The sequence below is a fragment of the Taurulus bubalis genome, assembly GCF_910589615.1.
Source record: "Taurulus bubalis genome assembly, chromosome: 9".
NCBI lineage: Eukaryota > Metazoa > Chordata > Actinopteri > Perciformes > Cottidae > Taurulus > Taurulus bubalis.
This window is the reverse complement of record NC_136597.1, coordinates 18796056-18818160: the sequence shown is the minus strand read 5'-3', so window position 1 is coordinate 18818160 and position 22105 is coordinate 18796056. Positions and strand designations below refer to the sequence as shown.

Sequence of the window (22105 nt, the reverse complement as noted above, 5' to 3'; positions counted from 1 at the left end):
TCTCAACAAAGAACTCGAGAGCTGTTGTTTTTTTTTTTTTTTTTTACTTGGAAGGTCAAACCTGTCATAACACGATCAACGTCAGGTCTGCATAAAGATCTTCTCTGTGAATGAATGAATCCAACTGTGGCCGTCCACATACTCCTGCTTAACCTCCTCCACAGGGCTCCCTTCTCCTTTACCTTGGGCAAAAGGTGAAAAGGGGTATTGTGTCCCACAGGAAGTGTGTGCGTGTGTGTGGGGGGTTTGGGTTGTTTATAGGCAAAAAGCTCCCATGTGTCTCTGCGTATGCATTCTCCCATACCTTGCACTTAAAATAGTGAGTCCTGGTTTATTTCTTAGGACATGGTAGTAAACGTTAATTGAGAGTGGCTCGCAATGGATCATTTAAAAGGCTATTTAAAAAAAAAAAAAAAAATTGTTGGGTTTTCCAGCAACAGCTTATTAACGGCATATATGTAAAACTGGTTTATCATCTTCTGGTATGATTTGCATTTTGTTGCAGTGGATGGGACAGCCATTGGAGGCTTTTTACAAAACACTTTGGATACGTCAACATAATCCAAACAGGTTTTTTTTATGGTCATCACATTAAATATATTTATATGCCAATTATTTTGTGCTCTTTTTAAAGGATTTATGGTAAAAGTAGTTATTGTGCAGAATGGCCCATTTCTTAATGTGCATTATTGGATTCTAAATATTGATGCATTAATGTGTACACTTTATTATTAATGCTGGTTATATGGAGGGCTCATTTATACTTTATCTGCTGGTTAGCTTGTGAATTTACTCTTATGGCAGTACAGTTTTATCTTAATCTGTAATGTGAGAGTTTGCTTTACAAATCTGATAATTCAAAAATAACTAAAGTACAACATTATTACTAATAAAGAACCAGCAAATGTAAATAGTCAAATGTTCCACTTCAGAATTAAACTTTCCACGAACGAGTTAATGCTTGTTTATTGTTTATAATAGTTTTGTAAAAGTTACAAATTAGTCATTAATTGTCATTAGAAAACGCACGTGCGTGTTTCTGACTCCGCAGGGCAGCACAGGGTTAATGAACCCGCACGGGAGGGGTGTGAACACTTTCTCACGCACGCACGCGCACGCACACGCACACGGATAGACACACACACAAGTCTTGTTTCTCACAGGAGACTGTTTAGTCACCCAGCAAGTCAGACAGAAGACGGTCGCCCCGACGTGTGCCACCCTTTGGAGAAGAAGTCAAAAGTAAGTTTTCGCGTTGACGTTTTTACACGTTACGTGTAATTTATGCAGTCATAATACAACTACGAGTAACTCGGTCTACTTTGCCTTTTAGAAAACTTCCGTCTCGCGCCTGCAAAGCCCTTACTGACACATTGTCGCCTGAACGAACAACAAACCGTGTTCATGTTTAACATGTTACGGCTGTTAGCTCCGCTAGCTGTGAAGAGACGTTTACGGACATGAACGGTTTCAGTTTACCGTCAGAGACCCGCGGACAACGTGCGTGAGACTCATGCACGGAATGGCTCTCCGTGTACAACTTGTAGAAGTTGTTGCATTGTCAGTGACAAAAAAGCGACCAACAGCATAATAAACATCTCAATATAATTCACATTAATGCCACAAAACGTAGCGACCTGCCTGCCACGGTCGCTACGTTTTGTGGCATTAATGTGAATTATATTGAGATGTTTATTATGCTGTTGGTCGCTTTAAGGAATCTCAGGTAAACTACTGACGTCACAGCAGGTGTCGCGTAGTCCCGACCTTGGAGGACCTCCAGGACGCGCTTTAAACGTCAGTGTTTTAACTACTTAATGCAAGTATTAACCCACGTAGAGACCACAGTTCGTCAGGATAACAGTCCTCTCCACGGGGACAGTTGTCTCAACTCTGGCGTGTATTTAAGACTCCCTACGTTTTACCTTTACTTGATGGAGGCGTCAACTTTGTTAAAGTGTACTATCCAAATAGTGTCTGCTTAAACTGCTGATAATGTCCTGGTTATGTACAAGGATCTATGAATCTTCAGTGACTGTATAGTTATATTTGTATTAATATTGTTTACATTAAAGCTGTCGTAAAGGAATACGAGATATGAAGTTACTTTTGTTTATTATTTATTTTGTGTCTGTATATATTAGAGGGCTTGACAAGAAAAAGGTTGTCAGCTGTAGGGAGGCATTCCTGGAGCTGAAGAGAAGCAAGCGGCAAGCGGCCAATATTGTGGCTCAAGAGCAGAAATCTGAGAGTCACACCTACTGTAGTTGAGCTAAATTAATTCCCAACTTTGTTACTGTCTACTCTATCCAACTTGTAGGTTGATTTACTTTTTCCTGCAGAAATTTCCATTCTTTAGTTGCCAGGTTTTAAATAGTTATTAGTTTGCTTTTGGCGGCTGTGTCAGGTTTATAAACTGCAGTATACACTGAATTACAAAGTCTTTAACAGCTCATATACCCACATGATGCATCTTTAAAAACCACAGTAGAGCAGAGGTTGTTTGATGCTGTGTAGGACACCACAGCCCGAGGCCAGTGGTTAATGAATCCTCATACTGCTGGTTCCACTGCAGCCTCTGGTTCCCCAATTTGGCTTTAAGAGGTTGATAAGGTGGCATTTCCATCACATTTGAAGCTGGCTATGAAATCAGACAAAAGATTCCCCCTGTTGATAGTCATTAAGCCACATCATCATTCTTCTTCTCTTTTATATGTTAAAATGAATGTGTCTGTGCTTGGTTTGAGCTGGTCATACCAAAAAAGCAATTTTCAATAGTTTTGCCTGTGGTAACTTGTAGAAGGTGTCATTATTTTTTGTACATACACAAAGTGATTAAAAAGATGACCAGTAATTAGTAGCAGATAAGCAGTTGTGCTCTTTTTGGTCTTATTGCCACAGCTTCATTGTTTCCACTGGATAGTGGGACGTTACCTGGCGCTGAAACCCTTTTATGTTACGACAGTGACCCCGATCAATTCAAAATGGGAGATCCGCTCCTTCCCACATAATTTGTTGAGGCTCGTCAACTGTTGAAGCGACCCAAGTAATTAAACATAATTTAGATTACAGATTTTGAATGACCCAGAGGAATAAAATCCTTCACAAAAACAATATGTTGATCATGAAAAATATCGTTGCCAGCCGTCCTCCCTTCGTAAGCTGCAATATTACGCACTGAACTTCTGCAGAAGCGGTTTCCTCTTACTCGTTCCTCTTACTCAAATGCAAATGTTTCAGTCACCAAAATGCAGGCGAGATAATGAGCGACATCCTGTCTGTACCGCGGGACAAACAACATTGTTGCAGATGTTGAAGCAGGATTTTGGTGTGGTATTAAAAGCTTAATACCAGGCAAGTTCGTGCTAGCGTGATGGCCTCAGAGATGTGTTAATGGGTCATACATGAATATTGTAAGAGGAGGTGGTAGATGGAGGTTGGCCCATTGGCTTGTTTTTGGGCTGTGGTTGACCCGTGCTGGGTCCATTACTGACAGTCGATGCCATCTGTCCCTAATGCTGCCTTCATAATCTTCTCTGGATCCCATAATTATGTATTTGCTTTCAGTTTTTTTAAATTTTTTATTAACTCTATTTAAATTTAGTACACCAAACACTGTTCGATGATCACACCTTATGCCAAACCAGTGGTAGAGAAATGGCTGTATGAGGTCACAGAGTTTGGAAAGGTTCGGTGTCTCATTTGCAGCTTTCTTTGAGACATTTCTTTTCTGCGTATGGTTTTTGCACCGTAAGCTTGAGCTTTAGGGGGTTTCACAGAATAGTCAACTTTCAAAACCCCTAGTTGACACTTAGCCTTGTTGCAGACGAATGGTGGATCTGTGGCTTTACCACGGCACAGTAATAAAGCAGTGGCAACACATCTACAGTACAGCAGACATGCAGCTGCGGCTAGTCATTGTTGTCATGCTCATGGCCTCTTTAATTGACTAATCGACTACTTTTTGGTAGTAGTTGATGACTACAGACTACACTGTCTTATGATTTCTGCAGCATTATGAATACTAGCCGTTGATAATGTTACTGTTTCTTGGAATTGCCGCTTGGCTGTGCTTTGTATTTCCATTGCACTTTCCAGTCCTTATTTTCACATTGGAACATTTGTCATTCACTTTCAGGGAGTCCAGTGTGATTGGGTTTGTCTCGGCAGGTTCAGCAAAAATAAACCTTTTTTAAAATTGCCCCAAAGTTTATAGTATCTGCTTCTAATGTGTGACCTTGCATGTAAGTTCTGCAAAAGAGTGTATTTATGGTTTGGCTTTGCTGCTAACCTCAATATGCTCAGTCAGCTGCTTCAGCATGAAGGTCTTGTTAGCCTATTTCATTTGTTTGAAAGATATAACAAATAGCATTTAGGCATTGTTGGGAATTGTTTTCAGATGGACGGGGCTCAGTCAATAAACAACAGTTGTCATAACTAAGCCTTTTTAAATCTGCACTGCTGCTCACCATCTAGACATAAAGACCAGCAATCTCCTTTAAGGATTATCTACTTTGCAGGGGTATCTGCTTTGGGCTTTGTGCTGTGTACAGTTTTGTAAACATGAATTGTGTTTGTATTTAGGTTATCAAGTACATTAGTAGCCTAGTATCTGTGGTTAGTAATAGCAATATCAACCCCAGCCATTTTTTGACAGGCCTTCTCTCCAGATTGTGTCTTCCAGCCAAGCGTGCTGGATCAGAGAGATTTCCATTAATTATTTAGTTACCCTAAATAACAAGTGCTTTTGTTATGGTTCCCAGAAGCTCAAACTGTATTGCTTAGTTAAACTCAACTTTCCATGTTTTATTTATCCTACTAAACCCTGAATCTTAAAATTTAGATCGGATAAAGAATTTTGTGAGAAGAAAATTGTCATAATGTGTTCCAATTAATAATTCTTAATAGAACATTGACACTTAAATCAGCAGGCAAAGATATATGGAAGACTGTAGTTCTAGAAATAAATAAGGGCGTTAACAGTTGTATGTGAGTGATAGATGTCAGCAAAGTTGATATGCTCCAATGTAACTCAAAAGTAATTTAACAGGTAAAACAGCATATTAGTCTTTGTAGAAAGTGATTATTTGCTTCATGAGACATTGCAATATCCACTTACGCAGCCAGAGCTGGTTTTGCATTGATTTTCAGTAGAGATGCGCCGATACGATTTAGCATAGGAAACCAATATGTATAATCAAATTCAGTACATTTATATCTATGTATTTATTTGTTACATGTTGTTGTACAAAGTTAGGAAAAACAACGTTTAAGTCAAGTGTTACGTTGCCTTACACATAAAAGAATGGTCCTCGTTTCGTCCGCACAAACCCCAGGCATTTCATTGGGACAGAAAAATGGCGATTTCGTGCCTCCCTAATTTTCAGTGCCTATACTTGTCTTTAGTCGAATCTATAAAGAAGAAATCCACCATTACGAAAGCATTAGGACCAATCAAAAAAATAGTGCAAAACATGGGATATTTTTAAAGGATTGTAAGTATACCATATACATGTACTATATCCGACACAATAAACTTCAGGTCCTGGGTTTTTGGGTCCAAAAGTGGTACACTGTTCAAAATAAAACTAAGTACACACTATTATAGTCCCAGGCATTGGGAAGAACCGACAGTTTTGATGTAAAAGGGGGAAGAGAACAGCTTGTCATCCGATACACGGGGAGTTGTCTCTGTAGGATATTTTCAGACTCCTCAAATAACCACAATGGCCGGTTATATTTTCAGTACTCTCAATGAAGGAGAAGGCCTGGTTGTGGTAAATATATTTTCTTTTAACTCATGTGACCCAGGCTGAATGGTGTTGCTAGAGAGTTTGTGGGGGGCTTGCCTGGCCCACAGGTGTTTCCTCATAGGAAAATGTTACTTGCGGAAAAATCACTGAAAGCAGTCCTATGTGTAGGTTGTGTACATGGGAAGCGCAAATATAGTTGAGTGAGAGGTAAACTGATTGTAACACGTGCTAAAATGACACCAGACCTACTGAATATGGCTGGATAGAGTCTTACAGGCTGCTCTTGTTGGCTCAAAGTGGTTAATAAAATGTACTGTAAATCAATGTTTCTAACCAAGCCTGTTCACTATTGAACACAGTCGTGGATTGGCCTAGTTCCTCTTTGCTTGAAATGATGATAGCATGTCTAACCACGATGCTGTCATGGTCTCCACACAGTCATCATGACTTTGTGGTGGTCTTTCCTCACCAGGGTGCTTCCCTTTGTTTTGACAAATTTGCTATCAAAAGTGTACTACTACACTGTCGTAAATATTTAAAGAAAACGTTTGTCTTATAGAAAATAGCGGAACTGTTTAAGACCGGAGAAACATCACTGTTAAAAATGAATTAGACCCAGTGTTGTTTTGAACATTATAACTCTGTTTAACCAGGAACTCATGAGTCCTTGTTTTGTGGCATGCAAGGCTATATCAAGGCTATCGGTGTCTTCGTTCTTTATTTGTATCTTTTCTTCCATCTTGTGTCTGTCATCTCTTTTTTTTTAATCTTGCACTGGAACGGAACATTTCCTTCTGATGTTTAACTTCACTAATACATCATTTTTATTTCTCTCTCTTAGAAGCCCAGCCATGGGGAAAGGATGCATCGCAGTCACCAAGTACTTTCTATTTCTCTTCAACCTCCTCTTCTTTGTAAGTAATCACATTTCTTCATCACTGCTTGGTGGCATTGCTGCAACAACTGCAAATGCATAGCGTGCACTATCGGACATTTCACATGACTTTGTCAGCAGCTTTATTTACCTAAACAGAAAGGTGTGCTACGCTCCTTCAGCTGAATCAGATACTCGTGACGCTCGTTTGAAGCTGTCTGATGCCTTTGAGCAGGACCTTGTATTTGAATAAGCCTCCTTATTCAAATAGCACCGAAGATTAGTGGAGATACATTGGAAAGTTTTGCTGAAACTCTTCCTGGAGTGAGAGACTTTACGGAGTACCTCGGCACAGCCAGGTCTAAAAAAACAGCAGATGGTTTCTGTTTGTTTCCTCCTCTCGCACACCGGCCACAACATAAAGTCCAGAGGTTGATAAAACTCCAGACTCCTAAAACTGACTCTGCGTGGATGTCCAGGCCTTTCCAATGAAACTGTGCCTGTGAACCTGCCTTTGATGTGAACACTCGGCTGGTGTCTAATAGGAAGCGTGTGTGTGTTTGTCCATGTAGACAGACTAGTGCAGGCGAGGGGAAGCCAGGAAGTGGTGGGCTAATGATGGCTGCCGGGAGCTCAACAGTACCTATTTAAATGAACAGCTCTTTAGCTGGGCTCTAATGACTGTTGTGGGCTTGTGCGTGTGGGGGGTGTACATCTATGGATTTTTCATACACTACAGTGTCCCACAACTTCTAAACAAGGGCCCTCTTACATAGAACATTTCATAGAAGTTAATTTCCTCTTTACAATGATATATATAATATTATTATTATTTTTTGTGTTCGATATTTTAAATATGAGAACAATCATCAGAGTGGGTCTCTTGATGCTCTCCACATCCTCTTTCTCTCTGCAGATTGCAGGAGAGAAAGAGACAAACAGACAGAGTGAAGAGTTAGGTTCTGATGACTTCCAGATGTTACAGACTGAGGAAGCACTCACTTTAAGACACACAAGCACAGATACTGTGTTTTATTCCCAGATAAGATTCGGTGCCTGATTCTTTTCTCTTTCCTCTCCACAGATCTTCGGAGCGTTGATCATGGGCTTTGGCCTGTGGGTCCTCTTTGATAACCAGAGCTTCATTGCTGTTCTACGTAAGTGTTGGAACACTCTAACACACACACACACACACACACACACACACACACACACGCACAGCCCTCTGCTGCCACGTCCTTAAGTGTAGTGATAACCCTCACATAAGCAAACACTCAGCCCATTTGGCCCATGTCAGTTCAGCTGGTGTGAACTCAGTATACTTGGAAATGGAGATTGGAGAGTGTGCTTGTGAAATCCTAAAACCTCTGGCCTACTCTGCAGATCTTATTGTGAATTTATCCCAAAGGACTCCCAAGGAACAACGTTGTTTCCACAAACAAACCAAAAACATGACTCACAAATTAAACTTTATGACTTCCTCTGCGATTCAAGAGCTTCCCTGTAGACTCACACTGATAGACACATCCGTGGGGAGTAGGTTAGTCAGGGGAGGTGACAGGCTCACAATTACCAAAGCATGTCAAGTTGGTTAATCATATGTCAGTAAATAGCAGGTTCATTTTCCCCACAGTTTCCACAGAGTGGTTCTTTGAACTTGCCAGCTCTCTCCGCTCCCCAGATAGCCGAGGAGATAGAATGTCCCACCTTCACAGATCTATTTCTAGACACTGCGTAGTGAAAAAGAAACCAAGCCTTTTGAATGGCATTCTACGAAGAGGCAAAGTTATCTGCTTCGTCATAGACAACAATATGTCTAACTTAGTTAATCTGCTGTGAAGACACTAGAGAAAGCAGAATGAAACCCAGTTCCACCGGAAAAGAACAAGGAACCACGGATGGAAACTCTTAGTTGCCATAAATCTAGTTATAAATGCTTTCAGTGTGTTCATCCTGGATGGAGCATTGCCGAGAGCAGCGTTGAGGTTTTCTCCCAACATCGGTCTATAAAAAAAGAAGTTTTACAATTTATTATCTGGCAACACAAATATTGTGTTTGTGTGATACCCTTTTCGAGATGTGCAAAGCTACAGTGAATCTGATAATGCGTGTTAGCCCATTCAGATCAACCTCAGATGTGGCTTGTGCACTGGGCCAATCTAACAGAACTATGAGATCGGTTAGACAGGACAACATTACTAGCTAGACGATAGATATTAGACTCGATATTATGGTACGATTTTCTAACATTTCATAAGCATCAATGGCAAAAATAATAAGTTGCAGCCATAACTTTTTTTTAGCTTTTATGCACAGCCCATAACTATGTACAGTTTTATGATGAGAAAGGCCAATTTCTGAGGACCGAGCAGAGCTGGAGAATTCTATATTTAGGCAGGAGGTCTGTGCTGCTTTGACTAATGAGTTGTGAAAAGGCTGAAGTTATGGCGATGACCAGCCAGAACTGACCTTATGTCCTGAACTAGTCAGACAGACTCATCTTCCTCTGGCTCATTTTTCAGCTGTTGAGGTCACTTCTGGAGGTATCACTCTAAGATTATTATTGAGCTGAGTTTGCTTATCTCCAGTGAGACAGCCAGAATATAAAGGCAGTACAGTATCCATCTTCCCTGCCAACCCCAGGCCTATTGTTATGATAATCCAGCTGTTCCTCCTGCGATAGCAGGGATTTTGCTTCACTGATACCCCGAGGATATCCCTTCCTATGTGGGGCTAGATGACCGCCTCTGCTCCATGTATTTTTGTTCCATGTACTCAGAAGGGGTCAACTTCAATTCTTAACTCAAGGATTTCTAACCTCACTGGAAATCTCTTCCCACTCTGTAGAAGAACGAAAACCCAAGCTGCAGGCAACTCTGTTTATTGACTCTGTGTGTTCTTCTCAGAAGTTGTACCATTGCCTGACCATAAACAGGATCTCTGTATTTTCAGTTTCCATTCTTTATGAGTTATATTAATAGAGGCCTCTGCAGATGCCCCAATGGCTTCAGGGAGGGAAACGTTGGGAATGTGTTTGTTTCAGGACCCTCAGTTAAAAGGGCATCTTCAGTGTACACCCCTCTATATCAATACAGTGCTGTTAATGGTTTACCTCAGGTACATGATGCCTTCAGTTTATCTCGCTGGCACTTGCCAAAATACAGCTTGCCTTTATGTTTAAACAAAAGTCAGCCTTGGAAATGAGGTCTGTGAGCCAGAGACTGTGTGCCAAAGCACCGTTTGGAAATATGCTGCAGATTATTCAAAGACTTTCCAGTCATGAACATAAAAAAACTTGGTTGGAAAATTTTCTTTTTTTTGGGCCACTCTAGAAAATTAAGCACAAAGATGATCTGCTTCTGTTTACATTTTAAATCCGTACATAGTCAACCAAGATTTAGTTCACCTATACAAGCTGAATGTGTGGCCCTGGTCATGTTTACAGAGTACAGAGGGACATACAGTACAATACCAAGCAGTCTCCCATCCTCTGCAGCTTTCTCGAAGGGCATCACAGTTCTGCCTCTTTAAATGGAAAGTTCCATGGAAACCGCCCGAGTAACTATTTTAGAATATCTAGCAGAGTCCTACATGGAAACGTGCCATAGCACACGACAGAACAGCGAGGCCAACACATGCCGACTGCAGAAAAGTATTTGTGAAGTTAACACAGAACACAGACGCTAGCTTCACAGCAGGAAGGTATACGAAGTACTTTGACACACTTTGAGACACCTGACAGAAGGTCTGACTGCAAAAACTGTTTTAAACACCAAGTTTTAAAAGACTTTGAAATAACAACTGAAGTATAATGGGCAGCCTGAATATGTTTTCATTGTTTGCTACTGATTCTACATGATGTTGGAGGAGAAAGTCAATCCAAAGATTAGATGTATTGCCATAACGTGCCAAAAATATGACAAAACGGCTTCAATTACAACTTTAGATGTGGTCATGGGGAGAGTCATTTTGAGGTTGCATTAGTGTTGCATGACGTTTCCTCTAACTCCAGGGTGTATGTTTTTACTGGAACAAGTGTCCGTTTAATCACTGGGCTGCAGGGAAACTACACAGCATCTTTCTTTTCATCTTTCAATTATAGTTCCCACTTTTAATAACCATAGAAAACTGGATCTACAAGAAGAAATATTTTGAGCATCCACTGACTAAATCTCTATTATGTAAATGTAATGTGCTATTGAGGCTAATAACTATCAAATAAATCATAGTGTCTGGCAGAACAACCCATGACCATGTATTATGCAGCACCAGTTCACTCATGTTCAGTGTATCTCGATGGTTTTCTCTCGACATTCATTGAGGCCTACACTTAAACCTTTTCGTGTCTGTGTTTGGTGTGTGTCTGTGTTTGGTGTGTGTCTGTGTTTGGTGTGCGTCTGTGTTTGGTGTGCGTCTGTGTTCTTGAGAGAGATTGAAATAACATGCTTCAACATAGGGCTGGATTTAGAACATGCAGCATGCTGGTCTCCCTCCCTTTTTAAATGCTACACTGTAGCCACATAAACAGTCTGCATATGTTGACTGATGTACTTTTAGCTTTCAATTATTCTCAAACCACCACGACATGTGTTGCTCTGGTAACCCATGTAACGTCAGCGATGTACGTTGTAATAATGTCTTTGTGCCACTGTCTGTATTGTAATCTGGTAAAAAAATAATAACTTGATGTCTCAGTACTCTGCACCATCTATGTACAATATGTATGTTTGCACATTGGACCTGCAACTAGCAATTGTTGATTGATCTGTTGATTATGTTCCTGATTATTGATTCATCTTTGGGTTGACAAATTGTAAAAAAAAAAAAGAAAAAAAAAGAGTAAGAAAAGTAACTTTCCCAAAGTCCAAGATGACATGTCTTGTTTTTACAGTACAAAACCCCAAGACAGTAAAAAAACAGGACAAAACCCACAGATATTCAGTAGAGCTACAACAGAAAAACACTATTCACTAAAGGCAACAATGTACATAATGTAAGTAATACCTTAAAAAACACGTATCGACTAACATGTAAAATATATTACTGTTTTTGGGAATGAGCGGTTAAAAACAAAAAGTTACTACATTCATTGGAAAGCCTGTATGACACATTAATAGGTTTACAATCTTGATTTGATGTTTACGCCTTGGGTCTAATGTCGTGGTTTATATCCAAGAATTGGAGCATGGTAGGAAAAAGCACTGCCGTCCTACTGATTGCTTATTTATCTTTGGTTCTTCCAAACACAGCTTGCATCCTGTGATAATGAGTGTACATGATGGAATATAAAGACTGAGCAAGTCTGCAAAGTAAGGTGGTGCTACTATCGTGAAGCAGCTCAACTCTGACCTGGATGCTTGTGAGGACAAATATTGGCTCAGTGTATTACGTTTTATATCGTGAAGTTGTACTTGGAAAGACAATTTGTTTTTACAATCTGTTGGATAATTCATATTCATTATGCACGAGTGCATAGTGTATATGGTGATTGCGGCATGAAGCATCAGCAGCTAATGTGCTCAGGAAAGCCAAGAAGAAACATTGCATTATATGCATTGAACAGTGGAGGAGGAGGAGCTGCTACATCTGTCAGCCTCTTCACCAAATGGATGGGAGTGATTTATCTGATAACTCTTTCTAGTTTGCTTGGCCCAGGAATCTATTGGAGTTGGAGCCATTTCACCGAGCTCAGATTCTGGCTTCATCTGCAGACCGATCTCTGACTCTCTGGAGCTCCTCCAGCCCAGATAACACACAGCCACATGGCTCCAGTTTATCTCCTCTCCAACCGTCCAATCTTCCATTTTAGTCCCTCATTCCTCCTGGAGCTCTCCCGCTCTACATACCAAAGAGGGAAATCAATTAATCTCGCTACATATTGGTCAGACCCTCTCTGGTGGCCTATTAAAATCATCTGTGGGAGAAAAGCACCAGAATGCTCTGAATTCAGAGAAGTAGAGGTTTGCATTGTGAATAATTTTTGGCTTGTGAACGAGGCCTTCCTCTGAGCTCCATTTGTATGCAGACACACTGTGGTTAAAGTAGAAAAACAAGAGCGGAGATCTGGGCCCTATTGCTGTTATTCACTCGAGGAAAAAAAAACATGTGAGTGTGCTAACTGATCCAGTTTTTTAGTCAACACAGCTCTTTGTTTGTTTGTGTGCTAGCAACACAGTTTGTGTGCTAGCAACTAAAAACTGAATTAAACTGCACTGTTGCTATACAAATATTGTAGCAGGTGTTTAGTTTGTAGCACCCATATAGGTTTCAGTGGTTCTGTGTAAGTTTAACTCTTCCTGTGGTTTCTGTCTGTTTGCATCCGTTTCTCCAGAGGAATCATCAGACACAGTGAAAGTGGCTTCCTACATTCTCATCGGGGTGGGTTCCTTGTCAATGGCCATGGGCTTCTTCGGCTGCATTGGAGCGATCTACGAAGTCCGCTGTCTGCTGGGTCTGGTGAGGAAAGATATTCCCTTTTAGCACCAATGCTAACGTGATGCAGCTTGGTCTTGTTTTCTCAGAGGCAGTCCCTCTCACCATGGCAGTTTAAAATGAAATGTGCATGTGAAACTTATGTAGGAACTTGCACCTGACCACAGTCATTACCACACACTAATGTTACTGTATACATGAAATATTCACCTAAATGCACCTGCTTGAGATCTCAGGCTTGGCTAAGAACCAATGATAGATTCCTGCTGACAGTAAAGCCCTTTCGCATTTGTGCTTATTTGTGGGCCGGGGCCTCGCAGCATGTGTGGATTTACAGAGGGGAGAAGAGTGACGGGGATAAAGCCTGTGAGATGTAGGGGGTACAACCGACGTGGGGATGGGTGCATAACCTCTACAGCGTTAAACCTACGAGGGGTTAACTGAAGAACTGCTGTGACCTACTTCTCCCAGAGACCAGCTGGCAAAGGACCCCGCCATCACACACACACACACACCTCCTTTTCACCACTCAGGATCTTTAATGGCTTACATTATTCTTGCAGAAAGCTTTGTAGATTAGAGACTCTAAACACAGATTAACAGTTTAAATGAAAGCTAAAAAAATAGTTTTTCTGCTTGTTTTGTTATATAATGTTTGTTTTTTTAACTGCAATGAAAAGAAATCTGGGCCAGAAACAATTTATGAACTTTATGAATTGTTTTAGATGTGCAATATTCAGCAGTTGCGTTTCAACACTATCATTTATTTGGAATTTCAGGCCACCTGATGAATGCTAGTCCAATATTCAGTCTCCTTTTTTAGTTCTCTTTTAGTTCTCTACCGACTCCTAAGGAAAATGTCTCTTTAGCTTATATTATAGCCACTTAAGATGTGTTTTTTTTATTACATTTTCCATAATTTGTAAAAGGAGATTATTGATTTCCTGCAGTATTGACAGTGTTTTAAAAGTTTTGATCATAAATGTTATACTGATATTTCCCTTTATCCCCCACAGTACTTCACCTGCCTCCTACTCATCCTCATCGCCCAGGTCACTGCTGGAGTTCTCATCTACTTCCAAAGAGATCGGGTAAGACACACGCTCCCTAATGTACTTTATCTATCAACTTTTTCCCCTTACTTTCATTTCTCAATCACACTTCAATGTTCCCTCCTGTGTTTACAGTATTTGTTGTTGTTCTCGTCTTTTTTTTCATCTTAATTTGATCTTCTTTTGCCCTTTTAACAACCCCCAATCTTCCTCCCACTGATAACACTGGGTATTAGCTGTGACTGGTGGCATTTTGGTGTTGGCTAAAGCTGTTAGGGGGACCCCCCTGCATCCTGTGATGAAACACAGTTTTGTACGTCAAAGTGACGTGGCATCGGTTTGACTCATGTGACGTAGAAAGTGAGATGAAGTGGAGGAGGTGTGTGGCAACTGTGGAGGAAGTAGCCAGCAGGCTCTCAAACTAAATGTTTCCATTGTTATCGTTCTTGGTTTTTTTCTCTGGGTATTTTAGTTTGTTGTGTTCAAGGGAGAAGGCAAACAAGTTCATGGTGTGTATTGTGGCTAAAGCTACTGTCATATGTTGACGCTTTAATTGGTATGTCTAACACTACCTCATCTAAAACGGTAAGTATCACCCCAGAGACGGAAACCACTTACTACTGAAGTATTTGATGAAACAATGCCCCCTACAGGCAGGATCACCAAATCAACAAAGGTTGATTGAATATGTTCCGGTCAATTCTCTGAGTTGGACATTTTTTTACAGCCTTTGATAGACAGATAGATCAAAAAGACCAGGGAGAAAACTTTTGTTAATAATACTCGGGAAAAGGAACATTTTAGTTTATAGTTACTGTGAGGAACTTTTAACTGGTTTTGAAACTATCAATTTATTACGAATGCCAATAAGACCTACAGAAATAAACAAGACTATCATCAAGAAGATTATCATTCTATTTCTATACAGTTGTTGAAATTGGGAGGGAAGGTAGGCACCGGAGAACCAGCTCTGAGAGGGGACAGACACGATAGCCGCTATATATGAAACCAACATTTCAGCCGGACGTACAAGCCTTAATAATAGAGCCTAAACCAGCGTGTTTGTATTGTGCACATGAAGGGAGTGTTTTGTTTGAACAAACCGACCGGTTTCATGCTCTGAACTTGGCCATTCCTCTGATAAGTCTCACACCTGCAGGACTCCCCATAGGCGGAGGCTGTTGTCGCCCTTTCAGCTGTTCGTCCTCCAGCATGTTTGTGTGTGCGCGCACATGTGTGTTTGTGTGTATCTCCGAGAGCACGTGTGTGTCTGCAGCCTTCAGATGCGCTCCCTGTGTTTAAGGCTTACCACAAGGCAGGGTGGTGCCATTTCCCAGAATTGGGAGAGGCCTTTACTCGTCTCCTGGAGAGCTCTGTAGATGCATCGCTGGCCACGCTCTGTGGTCCTACACACAGACTTGTGCTCCTACCATTTGCACAATGTTTCAGCCCAGCATGGGACTTGAGGTGTTGCCCAAAGAAACACTAAGTTCAGATGTATTTTAGAAAGACTTAGCGTGGGTGTGTTTGTTTTCTTTTCTTTAACACTGGCTCTCTACTCTGTACCAAAGATAATTGTTTTTAATGTAGTTTTAATGTGAAGCATACATCTTGTTGATCATGTTTTCTTATCTCATCTCCAGTTAAAGTACGAAATGTCCAACATCATAAAGGGCATGATAGTCAACTACAACGGCCAGAATAGGACCACAGAGCACACCTGGGACTACATTCAGAAGACGGTGAGTTAACTCTTGAACAAGACACACCCGAAAGTCTTATGTAACAATAAACTAGATGCACCAAACAAGTCTGTTGTAATAAAGCGTCAGTTTAAATTTCTGGTACCACTGAGGCTCCTTTAGTTTGAAAAACAGCCATGGCGGGATGCGTGTATTGTCATAAGAATATAAAATGCTACATAGATCCTTGAACAGCAGCAGGTCGGATTAACAGATGTTCACGTGTCTCTTACAGTACGAGTGTATATATTTAGAGAAGCGGTGTTTCCTGTGTGAATTGAACTCTTAACCCTTCAGTACTAGTCTCCTGTTCTTCTCATTGTAATGCTGTGTCCACACTTTGTAGTCAAACTGGGAAGACAGGAAAACTATGCGCACGTTGCACCGCTGGCCCATAGTCACATAATTTAAATAGCTTTTTTTTGTGACGTTTTTTCCACAGTTGGGTTACAAATGAAACCAAACAAACGTTGTATAGCTCCTTTTTAAATAAATCAAATTGAATTTTTTTTTCTGCCCTCAACATATCGACGGTGGACCAGGTGAACATTACTCCAATATCTTTACATAACAAATAGCTGTTTGCTGCTTTATTAATGCTCTGAATGTTAAATGCAGCTCTTTAAGGTCTGCTCAAAACATTTGAAAATAACATTTGTATGTCACTTACTTTGGAGAACCTACAGACCTCTCCGTGAACAGTTTTAATTACATTACAACAAATATTTTTTATTACAATCTGATTTGTGGGTTTCAAAGCAAATTCCATCCACTTGTATTGTTTTGGGCCGGCAGTCAAAGTTTCAAAGGATATCTCAAAATCTGGGCATATAAAACTGATAAATGAAACACTTCATGAGGAAATTAGTAATGTTGTTTTGTTTTCTTTGGAGGAAATGAATCATAACTAATCTGCACATTTCAAATGAAAAACAGGTTTGAATGAAGCTGAAGTCAGAGGGTTTTGCATGCTCTGATCAAGTTTATGTATTTTCTTCACTATCTCCCTCCCGCTCTCTCTTTCCTGCCAAGCCTCTTTTCCTCTGATCGTTCTGAAAACAGCAGCCAAGAACAGATTGGTCTCAAACACCACAATAGAAATGCTCATTCACTGAACCAATGCATTCGCTAGTTTTTCCCTTCATCTTATTTATTCGAACATTAATTCCCTTCTCTCATTTTATTTCATATGATTTCAATCCTTCTGCTTTATCTTCTCATCATTTCACTTGTATCTTCCCCTTTCCTTTTATGACACCAGATGAAGTGCTGTGGATGGACTGGTCCAGGCAACTGGTCTGAGAACCTTTTGATCAAGAACAGCTCCCAGAATCTTTACTCGTGTTCCTGTCGCAATGGATCCATGCCTGGCACGGACATCAGGGACGTAGGCCTGTGTGAGCAACTGTCCTCCGAAACACCCATCTATGAAACGGTACATAACGCTCACATCTGCAACAGTGTTAATGCACATAAGGTTGGAAATTATTTCGAAATTGTGGATTTACTAAAGAAAACCAACAGTTGTATGTCCGATTTTCGATGTGTCAACGCTGGTCTGGAAAACATGACTAATCAGCAGAAGCAAATAGTTTTTGTTATCGAGGAGCACAACTCTGTGATTAATTGTAAAATCTTTCCAACTGTGCCTCCTTGTTCATTGTTTTTGTAGTCCCTGACTCACTCACTCGGGCACCGTGTGAAACTTCTGTTTCGAGCAGCTGCGACACCGGCCGGCAGTCTGCTGGACTTTTTTAACTTCTTTATTTGAGATGGGACTACTTCCAATAATGCAATTGTTTTACTTCGACATGATTCACTACACATACATGTTGGATTTCACTTAGTTCAGCTGTTTTTGCTTTGATTCACAATTCACAAATTCAGTGATGCTTCAATGGTGAATTTAACATTCATTTGAATGTATTGTAATGTTTTCCCATTGAATCGGCATGATTACGTCTTAATGCTGGGGTTTGCATCTTGTGTTTGCTCCTCAGTGTGACTGAGATATACATAAATGGTCACGTTTGTGAATGCTAACAGTAGTCTAAACTCTGAGTGTTATTTCAGCTGGGTGACTATAGTGCTACAGCATGCCGCCCAGCATTGTTCTGACAGACCTTACGCCTTCACTCATTACTGAAGTCGGGTTCACTGGTGTTGTGTAACTCACCGTGGTCACACTTAATCAGCAGAGTTAGCACCAACAGCCGAGGCGTGTTGTTTGTGCTGTGATTTGATCAAACACCGGGAAACCTCTACTGTTCCGTTGTTTGGTCTGCGTGTTCTCAGAAACTTTTCTCTTTCTCCCACTGCTAAGCCGTGTTGTTCTTCCCCTCACTGACTCAGTCCAAAGACAACAGTTGTGCTTTGTAAAGGCTCTGTTCATGTCCGGCTCAGATCACGTAGCCATTCATCTCTCCTCCACACTTTGGCCTGCAACCCCCCTCTTTCCATGTCTTTTTTAACCTCTCCTCTGTCTGTCTGTCTGTCTGTCTGTCTGTCTGTCTGTCTGTCTGTCTCTCTGTCTGTCTCTCTTGTTCTCTCCTGTAGGGCTGTGGTGTCAGTGTGGAGAAATGGCTCCTGGACAACTGTGGAGTTATTCTGGGAATCTGTGTCAGTGTGGCAGTCATAGAGGTATCTATCTCTCCCCCAGACTAACCTTAAAGAATGAGTTCTGATCTTAATACTAATAATAATGTGGTCTTGGGTTCCTTGCCAAGAGGTTTTAACTCATCAAGAAATGTAATAAGTGGATTTCCCAATGTCTATTTATTCTTCAACAAAACCAAAAGGGTGGTTTCCAGAGTGTAATGTAATGAAGCTTCCTCTTCATTGAAGATAAAACGACGAAAGCATCAGATCTGTGTGGAGCGATAAGGAGACTGTATCCTTCCTCAAATTTATACACAAAACAAGCATAAATTCCACATTTACATTATATTTTCTACATGGTTTTCCATCCTTTAATTTTCAACTGATGCTAATCTGCATAATCTTGTTGCGCCCTCCTGCTCGTTAATAGCATTAATAGCACTTGTCTGGAGATCCACCTACTGTTTATGGCCTAATACTCGTATAACGATAGTGGATGAAAACCCACATTAATTAAAATTTTCGTAGCTGATTTTCTTAGTTTGCTTCAAATTTGCCCTCGATTTGGATGAAAACCTTGCTGCTCTGTGTTTTAATTCTTTGGCTTTATGTTTGAGTGCTCCACTGGTCAACTTGAACTGATAACTCCGTTTCCTCCAGCTCCTCGGGATGATCCTCTCCATGTGTCTTTGCAAGAGTGTCGTCCAGGAGGATTATACCAAAGTACCAAAGTACTGAGCTGAAGACAGAGCCAGCTTCACACACACACACACACACACACACACACACACACACACACACACACACACACACACACACACACACACACAGATGGATGGACTCATTCCCCTTCTTGCCCGCTCTCACTCTCGCTTTCTCTTTCTCGCTTTCTCTCTCTCTCTCTCTCTTTCTCTCCTTCCTAGTCTCGCATTCTCATGAACACACACATAAATTAAGACAGCTGTCTCCAACATTTCAGCTTCTCCTGCCTTGACAGCTGTGCAAAATTCTCATACCTCATATATCACACACACACACACACACACACACACACACCTCTCCATCGAGTTTTGACACACTTGTAGGACATGCGTCCACAAGTTACCGTGCTTGTCTTATCATTTTGTGTTTTTAAGGAGACATTTATGATGTGATGTTGGTAATATATGTTTTAATGAAAACCTGAGAATGAAAGTTTGATACGATGCAAATGTTCAATTATGAGTTGTTTTTGTTTTCCTTGACTGACCTCAATGAATTGCTTAACATAGTTAGTAGAGAGAGCACTTTAGTGACACATGGAAATGAGAGGGTGTGGGTGGGTGCGTGGTGGACGTTCTCAAAGGATTAATGCCACTGTGTGATTGTGCAGCTGGTATTTTTGGTGCAGAGGGTGGAGAAGAGGCCCAGTGCCGGGGCAGGGCTGCTGTGGTGGAGGTTTTGGCCTCTGTCATGAGCTCCTTGTACCCAGAAGCCCTGATATTAACCTCCATTTACACCCACCACCACTACCACCGCCTCCTTCCTTCCTCCCTCCCTCCATCCATCATCTGTTAGTCTCTCTGTCCTCCTCTCGGGTGTGTCTGACTGGTAACCAGTAGCTTTCCAAAATGATTAGTTTTGCATGAAGTAAGTGTGTGTACGTGTTGAGTGAGTATTTTCTATTTCAAATGTTAGTCTCATGTCGTCATGTTTTTAGTTTTTTTTTTTTTCTACATCTGTGTATATATGACCGGTAAGGTATTATGGCATTTCAGTGCTTTGTCAGCATTTCATATGAGAACGCCGTCACCCACATGCTCTTGTTTTAAGAGTTCTATTGTTCTTCGTTTCCTCACTGTTGTTTATGATGTACAGAATGTGGCTGCCACAGCGGCTCGTCAGCACTATTTTGGTCTGAATCTGAGAAATTGGATCCTTTGGAGTGAATCTGTCATCACTCTTGAAGCTGTATTTTCATTCCTGTAACATTGCATGAGTTTGTGAACAGACAACGTAGTTTACCGTGTTGTCTATCAACTCATGCTCTTTGAAAAAAAAAAAAAAGAATTGTTTTCACCAATGTTGCTTTGAGTTTCCCCACCCCATTTCTCATCATCTCAGTTCCTCCACACGCTATTATTGCTGAATTTATGGTTAATTTAGTAGATAGATTGCACTTTTACGTGGTTTATATCTGACATGAGATATTTCAAATCTTATTCATGATGCTGCAATGACACGAAGGCAGAAAGTGTTACAAAAAGATCGGTCAGAATTACAGTCAGAACTATTTTATGACCTGCCAAATTGAAACGTTAATTTATCTTAATGATGGATGAAGGCTTTTTATTGTGTGTTTAAGATATTTTTACACTTTTACAAAAAAATATTGTTTAGTAGAATAAATATAGATGACATGTTTAAAATTAAATGTTTTTTATTATTGAGGATTATTAATAAACCTGAACCCACTAGAATCCATTGCACATTTCTTTCATTTTGTGTTTTTTATAAACCAAGTTATTCATTGCCAACAGAACTGATATTTTCTCAGGCACGTTCTCGTTAGATCTTTCTCTTGGTAGATGTTGTGCCTAAACCAACCACAAGATGACAGTATATATTAATCAGTGCCACAAGCTCAGACAGAAATGCATTTGGAAGAGCTGAGAAACATTAGCATGTTGTAGTGTTTTAAGTGTAATGGGATTTTCTTGGTCAGTGGAATAATTATGTTTATAAAAGCTTGATTTGTAGAAGCTGTAGGTTTAATCATGGGATTCATTCTAAAGAAACTACTTATTTCACTACCTTCCTATTTTTACAAAATCAGCCTATTCATTTGTGGATTATTTCCCAGTGTAGTCTTGTCTTGATTGTTTTTTCTTGTAAATTTAGTTTAACTACCCTGCGGCTGAACAGAACAAAGAGCTCCTCATCCGTTCATTTCACTCCTTTTTTTTTTTTTACAAAGGAGCTCCTCCCGCGAGATTTGAGTTCAATGACTCTTATCAAGGAAAAGGAAGCCTCATGATGTCATATCATGCCAGAAGCTATACCTCACCACTGTCCCAGCAGTACTGCTTTTAAGCAAAATAACACAATCACGGCACCGACCTTGCTGCTCTGACCCACTATTGTCTCAGACACTTAACCTCAGTGTAATAAATACAGCTTAGTGTTCTCTCAGGAGACGGTTTTCAAATAACTCAACAGAGCCACATCTCATCAGGGAGCTTTGGCCATGCGGAGGGCTCTAAGCGCCAAATATCAACTTCTCATTTAAACAATATTGGACTTTAGAACAACAACTGTGGGCTCCAAGAAGAGAGTATCCACAGTCTGGATTACAGAAAGGATCTTCATCTGGCAAATGGACAATTTGACAAAGAACAAGGTTCATTTAGGCGCACCATTGATTACATCCTGTTGACATTACAGTCAAGTCATGGTTAAGTGTAGTCATAGTCAACAACAATTACAATAGGACCAACAAAACATGTTGTAAAACAATCTAAACAGCTGCAAAATCACAAACGTCAGTAATTGAGGGGGAGAACATGGTGAGGAATGTGATGGATCATTTTTTATATAGCTTCCTGTTTTTTGGTTTCTGAATGAGTCAACTCGACATGCTTCATTGTTTCACCACCGGATATTCACTTAATCGCT

General features: G+C 40.5%; 1 protein-coding gene across 1 annotated transcript; it reads left to right on the top strand.

Annotated features, from left to right (window-relative positions):
• The first annotated feature begins 1199 nt into the window (after positions 1 to 1199).
• cd82b (CD82 molecule b) lies at positions 1200 to 20904 on the top strand. Its single transcript, XM_079223066.1, has 9 exons — positions 1200 to 1242; positions 6595 to 6667; positions 7712 to 7784; positions 12959 to 13083; positions 14076 to 14150; positions 15755 to 15853; positions 17115 to 17288; positions 18410 to 18493; positions 19112 to 20904. The coding sequence occupies exons 2-9, from the start codon at positions 6605 to 6607 to the stop codon at positions 19187 to 19189; spliced, it is 771 nt and encodes a 256-aa protein (XP_079079192.1). The 5' UTR covers positions 1200 to 1242; positions 6595 to 6604; the 3' UTR covers positions 19190 to 20904.
• Positions 20905 to 22105: the final 1201 nt, after the last annotated feature.

Coding starts and splice junctions, on each gene's coding strand:
- cd82b (XM_079223066.1), top strand. CDS start 6,605: ATGGGGAAAGGATGCATCGCAGTCACCAAGTACTTTCTATTTCTCTTC. Junction 6,668..7,711: donor TCTTCAACCTCCTCTTCTTT/GTAAGTAATCAC, acceptor TCCTCTCCACAG/ATCTTCGGAGCGTTGATCAT. Junction 14,151..15,754: donor TCTACTTCCAAAGAGATCGG/GTAAGACACACG, acceptor TCTCATCTCCAG/TTAAAGTACGAAATGTCCAA.